Genomic DNA, 11272 nt, shown 5'->3' on the forward strand with positions numbered 1-11272 from the left:
ATATTATACACACACATATATTATATATTACACACACACATATATATATATATTATATATTATATATTACACACACACACATATAAATTCTCCTCACCTATAAGATGAGAATGGCGATCATTTTTATCCCATATTGTTATGATGCTGAATAGAAATAAATTCACAGCATTTTCATAGAGTCCTTTATACACAGGCTGGCACTATTCCCAAATCATTCTTAGGAAAGAGCTCTATCCTTCCCAGTTTTCAACCCAAACATCTTGAGTTTTCTTCCTTGATACCATTGTTTTACCCAACACCCAGTCTGTAAATCAGAGGCTTCTCACTGCCTCTGCCACTGCCACACGTCCACTGTCACCTCCTATGTGGGGTGTCACTAGAGCCTTCTGTGGTCTATTTCCCTTGGTCAGTCAACTCTGAGAGTATATCAGCATCATTGCTGGTCTGCCTCAGGTATCACTGAAGCCATTGTCTTTATAGAACCTAATTGTTCTTCCAAAGCCAGTACTTCCTTTCTAGACCACAGTGGCCTTGTGAACTTGGCTCACCATTTTTTTTGGTTTTGGTCTTGGTTTTTCAAGACAGGGTTTCACTGTGTAGCTCTGGCTGTCCTGAAACTCACTCTGAAGGTCTTAAGCTCAGAGATCCACCTGCCTCTGCCTCTGCCTCTCAAGTGCTAGGATTAAAGGTGGGCAACACCACTGCCCAGCTACTTCCTAACCCTAACAGGAGAACAAATGGTTAGGCATATGGCCACTAGTTTCTTCTTCCAAGGTGTGTTGCAGCTAGCCCTTAGAGCCCTGGGTTTTATGGGGATTCTTTGATTCACTGCTGGCCCAGTTGGTACTAAAACCTCTCAGTGCTCCTAAGTCTCTTCCTAAGGGGTAGAATATTGATCTTTGCTAGATAAGGATGCAGATACCAAAGGTGTGAAATTTCTTTGAGTTGGATTTTTAAAAGTTGAGAAGGCCTTACACATATATAGATGCATTCTGAGCTGGGAGCTTGCGTTTCTGGAGTCATTCCACCATTTTACCAGTGGAGATGCCCAAATGCTAGGTGAGTTCTAAACATCCTTTAAGAAAGCGTTGCTTTGGATTTCTTCATTGCAAGTTCGACCTTGCCCTTTCATCCCTTGGACTAGCCTTTTATTTGAGTTTCCCCTTAGCAGCCCTGAGTGTAAGGCCTGCAGTTTTCCTGGCATGCGTTCTGGTGCCCTGGAAATTTGAAAGCTATACTGAGTAGAGAAAGCTCTGTGTTGGGGATGAGCAAGAGAGGAGAAGGAGAGAGGTAGCAGAAGTCAGTCTTTGATCTCTTGTGATTTTCAGACCTGATTGAATAGAGCCATCTCAGCAAACATTTTAAATGAAAATGTGAATGAAAAAAAAAAGCCACAGATGTAAGATGGAAGGACAGTGAGCATCTGTGCAGATTAAGTCTGGCAGATAAGACAGAAATGGGGAAGGGCTGTTAGGAGTGAAAGACAAAGCTCCAAACAAGAATAGTATGGTCCTCTGGTGCTGGTGCCTCTGCTAACTGTGCTGATCTCACCAACAATAGAAACATACATTATTTTGCTTTCATTGGGGTTGTGAATGTTAATGCTGTGAAGAAGTTTAAAAAAAAATAAAAATAAAAACAGGATAAAAAGAAATGGAGCTTCCTTAGAGGAGGTCAGCTCTAAACTGAATATCTATGGCAGGCATCTAGAAAGGGAGAATACAGTCCAGGCAGAGAGTCACTGTCACAGAGGTCCTACCTACAGTAGAAGGTACTTTGCAGGTAGCAGTCAAAGAACTTTGGATAATAAAGTAGAAGTTTAGAGACTCTGTTGAAAGGTGGGAGTGGGGCTAGGTAGGCAACGGTGGACAGAGGCAAGGAAGACCTAAGGCTGTGTGGTCCTCATGAAGGATGTAAAGTGTATGCATAATAAAATTGACAGCCATTTGATGGTTTCAAAGAAGGTGATCTTGAGTGGGTTTTAGGGTAATCTTATTGAGGCTGTTATAAGTAAACACCACAAGCTGGATTCTTCTCAGCAACAGTATATATCTTCCTCCTGAAGGCTGAGAAGTCCAAGGCTGATCAATCTTCCCTGGATCTCTAACTGTTCTTCGTAACCATGTTCTCACGTGGTGGAAGAATGCCAGCCAGCACGCTTTGATCTCCTAAATAGACACTTATCTCCTCCCTGAGGGCTCCAGCCTCAGGATGTCATCACTGGTGATTGAATTTTAGCATGAATTTGAGAGTCCCACAAACACTAGACCACAGAGAGACAAGAGTTTCATTGAGGACAGATAGATACCAAAAAGGTCACTGGAAATTTGGATGCCGTGGGGGACTAAGGAAGAGAAGACATAAGAATGATCAAGTAAATAGGATATGACACATTTATTGTTTGAAGCCTTCACGAAACTACTAGATTCTCAGTGGTTTAGTAGTTATTGTGGTATAAGGTGTCTTAGCTTCTGTTGCTGTGAAATAACACTGTGACCACAAAGCAAGTTGGAGAGGAAAGGGTTTATTTGGCTTAGACTTCCATATTGCTGTTCACCATCAAAGGAAGTCAGGACAGGAACTCAAACAGGGCAGGAACCTGAAGGCAGGAGCGGATGCAGAGTCAGTCTGTAGAGGCATGCTGCTTACTGGCTTGCTTCTTGTGGCTTGCCCAGCCTGCTTTCTTATATCACCCAGAACCACCAGCCCAGGCATGGCACCACCCACAATGGGCTGACCCTTCCCTCATCAATAACTAATTAAGAAAATACATTGCAGCCAGATCTTATGGAGGCATTTTCTCAGAAGTCCCGCCGTTCTAGCTTGTGAGTCAAGTGAGACCAGCCACCAGATAAGGAAATTATCAAAATGTTTTGTAGAGTTCTAGTCCATAGAAAATATCACACAAAACATGAGCTGAAAAATTTGAATTAAGTTTAAAATCTAAAGTATAATAGAATCTTAACTCACCTGTGGGTACTCAAAATGGGTTTTCACATGCAATGTGAAGCATTTTTTTCGTAATTATTTTGCTTTGTGTAATTATATTTCAGTTTAGACTCCATGAAACTCAGTTTTGCCTTGTGTGAAATAATAATCATAGCCATGCATTAGTGGGTCGTTTTAAGAAATAAATGGGGGATGGAGAAATGTCTCAGCGGTGACGAGAGAACACGGGGTGCTCTGCAGATGGCCTGAGTTTGGTTCTGAGTGCTCACAGCAGGTGACTCAGAGCCACTTGGAATGCTGGTTCCAGGGATCTGACGGATCTCCTTAGGCAGCAGGCACACATGTCGTGCACATACATAAATGCAGGCACTCACACATACAAAACGAAGTAGACGGCACAGACCTTAAAGGCATGAAGGAGAGATCTGGCAAAATTCCTCACTTTTTTTCTAAGCAAGTTTTGACCTCTTATAATAAAGAAAATGGTAAGTTAAAGTAAGTATTGTGATACCCCGTTCTTAATTCTGTTCCATAGCCTTTGCATTCATTGCTAGCCTGCTTCCCTACTAAGAAGGAAGATAGTATCCTTCTCCTCCTTTTTCTGATGAAGCAAATTTCATAGGAAATTTATGGAAATGACTGAGGTCACCAAGAAAATCTTTTGTTAAAAGTAAAGCTAGCTAGCATGTGGTAGTCCTGCTGTGGCCCAGTGACGGTCCCCCATGGGTTGCATGCTGGAATCACACTGAGCATCAAAGTTGAGTTGCATAGGAACCTTGAACTCTGCCCATGATGACTCCGTCTGATTTGGCATCCTGTTGCATGCCATCTTCCTTGTTTGCTGCCTCTTAGTTGTGAATCTGATGCTTGGTCCACTGTTTTGTGTAGGGATGTATTTGTTTCTAAAAGCCAAGAGCTTCCAGAAAGCAGTAGGTGATAAAATCTACATCCAAGAAAAGGGTTAGAAATAAATGGGAAAAATACAAAATAGTAGTAACTCTGGGGGGTCAGAATGGCCATTATCTATACTTGTTTAAATGTGTTAGTCTTTAAGAGCTTAGGAAATAAAGGAACTTAATTCTGAGCCAAACAGCAGTGGGTGTGCTGGTGCTTGTCTATCAGCTCAGCATTTTAGTGATAGAGGAAAGAGTCAGCAATTGAAAGCCACTCTTAGCTACACAGGGAGTCTGAGACCTGGGATACATGAAGCCGTGTTTGGGGGTCTATGTGTGGAATGGAGACACGTTGCATACTACCAAATGTTTGTGCTGATATACTTCTTCAGGGAGCCCAAGTTCTACTCTAAGCCAAGAACTGCGCATGTCCTGCTCTATGCATTCATGGAAAGACATAACTTGTGGAGCCAAAACACTTTCCAGTATTAATTGAACTTTACAGTCTCTTCGTTTCTTTGGCCATATTTCTTTTAGTTTTTTAAAACTTTTTTTACTATGTGCCGGGACAGTCTGATACTGCTTCATTCAGCCTGGTCATTGGATCACAAAATCAGATTCTAAGTTCTGTTCCCTTTTAAAATTTGAGATATTAAAAAGTTTAGTAGCAGGCCCAGGGCCATGGCTCAGTGAGACAGTACTTGCCTGTATTCAAGGCCCTGAACAATCAACCTCCCACACCTGAAGCCCCACCCCAACACAGCCCCACCCCAACACTGCTTTATAAGTCACTTGCACTGGAGGCAGCATGCTTTTTCAGCAAGTCTGAATTGTATGTAAAATATTAACACCTGTACTCTTATTTTCTTATAAGCAAATTTGATAGGTGGGGAGCAAAAATGAGCCTGATATGCAAAATAATAAGGAACAATACTTATCTGTTCGCAGATATAATCTGTGACATGATAATTGCGGCAGAGTGTGAGCAGATAGGAATGCCAACTTTTGACCGTGAACGACATACTTCTGGGCATTTGATGAATACCTGGGAGTTGGGGAATTACATCCGGCATCTGACTCTTGTTAGCATTTGCTTAATCTCTAGTAATATCCCATGAACCTTTCTTCTGTGAGTCTTTTTCTTTTTAAAAAATTATTTTTATTTTTGAGAATATATAATTACATCATTTCTTCCTTCCCTATCCTCCCTCCCGTCCCTTTCATATACTCCCCCCCCCCTTGTTTTCTTTCAAACTCATGGCCTCTTTTGTCATTAATTGTTGTTGCCCACCTACATGCATATACATATATATTCCAAAATACATAAACACAACTGCTCCGTCTGTATAATGTTACTTGAGTGTATGTCTTCAGGACTGCCCATTTGGTACTGGATTAACTCATCAGTGTGCTTGTCTTGGAGGAAGACTGTGTCTCCCGCCCTCAGCATGTCTTATTTGCCTGGAGCCTTTGTGTAGGGATAGGGAGCCTTTGTTGTGTAGGGGTGGTGCTTCGTGGTCTTTCCCACTCACTTTTTGTGTCTATTGGTGCCATCCATGTCCAGCTCATGTTTAGGCAGTCACGTAGGTGAGACTTAAGAGTGTGACTTGAGTGTCAGGAGGCACAGTCTCACAGCACACGCCTAACCCTCTGGCTCTTACAGTCTTCCAGTTCCCTCTTCCACAGTGATTCCTGAGCCTTAGGTCCAGGACTTGTGGGATTGGGCTCCACAGCTCCTTTTTTTATTTTTTAAAGATATATCATGAATTTAAAAACCGTTGACAAAGGAGTCTAAGTATGTGGGATTCTTGAGTTTCGAGAAGGAGTGCCCAGGAGTACAGTCCTTTGAAACATGTACACTCTGATTTTAACATGCAGTCTGGCCACAACAGCTCACACTGCTCGTTTCACAGTGGCACTGCCCTTGTGGTATTCTTGACTGACATCTCTAGACTTTGGTTTTCATTATATTGTGGCTTTCATTAGACTTGAGACCAGTGACACACGCCTCTGCTAGACAGCTTTATGTAGAGTAAATTCTTAACCATCGGGAGAGATACGAATGAACAGGAGAGTAAGAGAAACAGTTAAAGCCAATGTTACTGCAATAGTTCTGATCCAGCTTCTGAAACCTAGAGAAGGAGACACAATGCCCACTAGTCTTCACCAGTCCTCAATTAACTTAGATGGACTGTGTGTATACCAGCGATATGCTGCTAAAGGAATAGAAAGTTTGTTTTCACTCATATTCATACACACACACACACACACGCACACGCACACGCACACGGTCACACAGTAGTGGATCACTCATTTCATCTTACTAAAACAGCAATTAGTAGTGAGACAATGTCATTTGACCTCCATACTCAATCAGCATACCCATCTTGAGCAAAAATAGATACAGTTCACAGTACATAATGGTAGAGTGACCAGGTGTTCACTAGTTTTAAGGGAAAACTCTTCCTGTGTTCCTAAATCTTCCTTTTTATTTAATTCACACTTCACCAGGGCAACTTGAACTTTCCAAGCCTGAAAGAAAAGAGCCACAGGATGTTACTCTAGCCCACTGGCCAGACAGGAGATAGAGAGGGGATGAAGATTCTTATTTAAGGACACTTAGGACTACATTAATGAGGTTAAGTCTAAGAAACAGATGGGCTTTGATCCTTGAAGAACTCCTATGACTTGGTATATACAGGTATCCATCCCACTCACTAGAAACTAGTGGTTCTTGTTCTTATTCATATTTTGCACCTGTCTGTCTAGTCCTCCGGTGTGTGAGGGATTTCCAGATATCATTTTTAGGTCTCTTGTCCCCATTTTACTTATTCTGAGAAACAGGAAGTAGTGTCTGAGGCAGCAGAGTCACCAGAAGCTTTGTCTTCTATGGTTCTTTTCTTAACCGTCTCCTATGCATACTGTTATAGCAGTTGAGCGGCTGACTTCTTAAATAGTAGAAACATCTATAGTTCTCGTTCTGACATCATTCTCAGGACCTCTGCTGTTTGAACAGAGATGCTAAATATTTGCCACCAGTGCTGCACAGACACTGGCCACTCAGAACGGGCTCTGCTTGTCCATCAGTTGAGTGACAACTCAGATTTAAGGCCTGTAAAGCCTAGTTTGGGGCACTGTGGATCACTGTGATTCCTTTTAGCCAGTTAACAGCACTTCTTTTTTTTTTTTTTTTAAATAAAGCGCAACTGACACTAGTCTAAAATGCCCTGTCCAGGTCTTTTGCTAGTGATGCTTGTACCATTCTGATTTCAAGCTCTTGATTAGATTTCTGGGTTTGTTTTGTTGGGTCATTGAAAACTTTGAGTAAATGAACCTGCGGAATTTCTTGACTGAGAATCTGCCCTGTTTTTCCCTTTTTCTAGGTCTATTATTAGCAGAAGATTTTTCTGCATAGTTGGCACGCTGTACCTGTATCGGTGTATTACAATGTATGTAACTACACTCCCAGTACCTGGCATGCATTTCAACTGTTCTCCGAAGGTAAACTACTCCTCCCTGTCATTTCCCATTTTTGTTTGTTTCTCCTCGTGCCCTGGGGATCTTAGACCAAGGCAAAGATGAAAACTGATTCAGACTCACTTTCATCTGGGAATGTCCCTAAACTATAGGACTAGACAGCCACACCCTTCTCAGAATTCCTTAGCCTTGCCAACTCCTCCCAGCTCAGAACAAATGGGATCTTTGCATGGGGGTGGAGCTCTTTGCTTTCTGCCAGACTATTAAATATGTTCTCCTTCAGTGCAGCTCTGGGTGTGTTCTCCTCCGCTGAGACAGAAAGCTGCTTCCCCTGGCACTTTTTCTTTTCCATCTTGCCATCAATCGTTTCAGCAGAGCAAGACAAGCACACCTCCGGCCCCTGGCAGACCTCTGCTGATTCGTATGACACTGTTCTTGGGAAGAGTGTGGGGCCCGTGCATCTGTTTTCCTGTAGCCCAGAAGTTTTTGAACTTGTCCTTTATTCCCAGAATCAAGTAACTGTTACCTTGGAAAAGATTTTTTAGCTAGAAAAGCTTTTAGAATGTCATCAAATAGGAAAAGAAGACTTAATTCCTTAACACATTAAAGCTCTTTAGTAGTACAATAAGAAAGAAAAAAAGGCTAAGTTCTTGCCTTGATTTCTTGATTTTTAATATATATTAAATGTAAACATATAAAACATAGATTTAATATATTTAATGTATATTATAAATACAAAATAAAAAATACTATACTTTGAGATCATTTATCTGCATTGAACCCTGTGCTGAGATAGCCAGTTGCCTTTGGTTTCATCCTTTTTTAAGTCTTTTCCTGCCAAAGAAGTCATCCTCTCAGAGAGGCTTTGGAGAGGGGACTTCAGTGTTCACTCTGGGTGTTGTTAATGGAGTCTTTAAGATAGGAGTTCGAGGTCCTTTTGGTTTCCCTTTATACTTTCTCTCTTCCCGTACTTATCGGACGTTCTCACAGAGATGGCTGGTTACTTTCCTGACTCTGTCCAAGGTTCACTGAACTCTGGAGAGCAGATGTCCCAAGTACAGAACCTTATCAGCAGCCCTTCTTCTCTGAACCCTCTCTTGCTGTTCCTCAGTCCTTCCCACGAAGCCAGCCTCACATCCTGTTTTTATCCTTTGTGAAAGCTTCCCAAAATCAACTTGCCCTGCCCAGATTATAGAATTCATTCTTTAATCTATTTAATATTTGGAAATACTGTGTTATTGAGAGTCCACAACTCTTGATAAGAGTCTAGTTGATAAACAAAATGTTTTATACTGTAATCTTAACAATTGTGATACACACCTAAGTGCAGTTCAACTCTGTTTGTTTGATTTTTTTTTTTCTAAGACAGGGTTTCTTTGAGTAACCCTGGCTGTCCTGCAACTAGCTCTATAGACCAGGCTGGCCTCAAACTTACAGGAATTTGTCTGTTTCTGCCTCCCAAATGCTGGGATTAAAGGTGTTTGCCAGCACCATCTAGCTGCAGTTCAGTTCTTGAAAGAATATGTATATTGATAAAGTTGCTGCAAAGAAGTAGAAAGATGTGAATTCTGAAGATAAGCCTTGCATCCAGGGGCTGCTTTCCCTCCCTTGTTCTAGTGCTGTGCCTCTGTGAGGGTGTCGGCATCTCCACTCAGCCCTTCAAGTCCTGAGTTGGTGATCTGTGGTTACTCAGAGTCAGGAGTGTACCTAACCACAGTCCATGGCTAAGAAGAGCTCTCAGGTTTTGCTGATAGAGGCAGAGATAGCAGGCATGGCATGGAAACTAACTCAAATGTGTCACCCAAGTATTAGCCAGAAATCTAAACTAGTGTGAGGCTTTTATGGCAATCTTCTATTACTCAGCATCTTAAAAATGAACCGTCGAAGGCGTCTTAGTACAGCATCTTTGTGACCGTAGTTAAAACTCAGACTAACTTATTTTGTAGAATAAGAAAAAAGAATTTAGAATACAGCTTTAAAAAAATTTTTTTTAATGCAGGATTTAGCCCAGGGAATACAACTTTTTATTTTGTTCTGGAATTTTCCAATGTATTTAGTGTAGAGAGACTAGTGTAAGGAAGTCTGTTATTCTCAACACTCAGATTCACTTGTTGTTACAACTTGTTATTGTTTGTTCATCTATCTTTCGTCTTTGTTTTGCAAGTGTTTTGAGAACAAATATACAATGTCAGCATTATATCACCACAGATGTAGCACGCACTGGAAAAGTGGACATTTTATTGTGTTATACTCTTCTTAGTCAACAGAATTAATACTTCTTTTTTATTGGCAGTTATCAGTACATGGCATGTCCACTTATCTTGAAGGCAGTTTTGATAGTTTGTTTGCATTCATTAGGATCCAGACTCTTTACATAACAGTTGCTTTGTCTCTGTGTCTGTCTGTCTGTCTGTCTGTCTCTCTCTCTGTCTCTCTGTCTCTCTGTCTCTTTCTCCCCATGGCAGTGCAGACCCTTGGTCCTGATGTCGCCCACATTCACCAGTTTCTTGTGATGTCAGCTCACTTGTTCTCTCGCCTCATACTTTCTCTCAACAGGAAATTGTCTTTGGATACGTGATAAGATTCAGTTTTAGCATGTTTGTCAGGAATTCTTCATGGAGAGAACATAAAGCTGTCTGAATCTAGATAGAAGAGCTGGAAAGAACCCTTGGGTGGCAGATTAAGTCTGGGAATCTGTGTTCTGCCAGATGATGGAATGGCCTAGTATGGACCAGTGTCAAAAAGGAGAGGGAGACACTCAAGCCTCAGAGCCCAGCCCTGCCCATTTTAGTCACTAGGCAAAGGGAATCAGAATCATAAAGAGCCTCATTTGAAGGTCACTTGTTGTCAAAGATGTCTTCACCACCAAACTGCCGTCATCCTCTAAGACCAAAGTGGGCATGGGACTGTCATGTTCCTCCACTGGACAGTCTGCATTAAGTAGCTTTATGTCTAGGTACATGGGATGAGCCAGTAGAGATACATACACTCCATTGAAAGCACCTTAAAACTTGCCTGGTTCAGGCTCATACCTGATGGAATGAAATTTTGGAATGGTACCATAAAAGGATCAAGATAAGTCACTAACCCTGAAGTTGGGAAAGAAACACCAGACAGGGCAGTGTTTGTTTATGGGGTCAAATGGCAGTGATTAGACAAAGAGAAGACAGGGAAGGGAAAAATTTCAGTGACTGGTTTTACCACTGGAATTATCATAAGTGGGAAGGAAATAGGGTTAGTGACTTTGGGAAGAATACTAGTACCTGAGAGACAGCCAAGTGATGATATTTATGATGGCTAGGTTTGTAAGTCTCAAGTTGAAGTGAAAACCAGGGTTAGGTAATAAATATTTGTGATTTATCTTATTCTGAATGATGGTAAAACCTATAATATAGATGAAATGTCCACAGATATTGAATATTTAGTGCTTATATAGTGAACTGGATATTCTGGATCTGAGGTCTCTTCAAGTCTGATATTGGTAGAGTTTCACTTATTACTAAACTTAATGGAAGACCGTTAAGCTTTACTTTAGAGCTCTGCTGAGCGAGGAACTTAAACCTGGTTACACCATGGTGAATGGGGTTCCACATTCTCCCCCATACTAGTATACCTAATACTTTCCTCAACATCAGGGTTCAAAATGGGCAGCTTGTCAGAAAATTGTTGCAACAAATCCACTATGGTCATGGTAGAAGTTGCTCTCCCAAGAATGTCAGAGCTTCAGCAGTAGTCATGAGACGATGGGTCAGCATGTAGAGCAAGCCTCCTGTCAGATGTTGCTGCAACAGTGATCAGTCACTGGGAACATGGAAAGGGAAGTGGATCTGTTCACTTCCTGAATTAAAAATAAAAGAAGCTATTTCCTGTACCCATGCGGTATGTGTGTGCCGGGCTTACACCAGAAGCCTATGGCAAGTGTAGCCTATGGCAAGTGTAGCCTATGGCAAGTG

The 11272-nt window shown here is 41.6% G+C and overlaps 1 protein-coding gene across 8 annotated transcripts in view; it reads left to right on the top strand.

Moving 5' to 3' along the window:
- Sgms1 (sphingomyelin synthase 1) overlaps window positions 1–11272 on the top strand; it is a 256971-nt gene that overhangs the window by 229696 nt on the left and 16003 nt on the right. For all 8 annotated transcript variants that reach the window (XM_028764013.1, XM_028764021.1, XM_028764014.1 and 5 more), the window contains one exon: window positions 7226–7343. In XM_028764013.1, coding sequence (XP_028619846.1) covers window positions 7226–7343 — 118 coding nt within the window. The remainder of the gene's footprint in view (window positions 1–7225; window positions 7344–11272) is intronic.

The sequence above is a fragment of the Grammomys surdaster genome, unplaced genomic scaffold (genome assembly GCF_004785775.1).
Source record: "Grammomys surdaster isolate TR1022 unplaced genomic scaffold, NIH_TR_1.0 141, whole genome shotgun sequence".
Lineage (NCBI taxonomy): Eukaryota > Metazoa > Chordata > Mammalia > Rodentia > Muridae > Grammomys > Grammomys surdaster.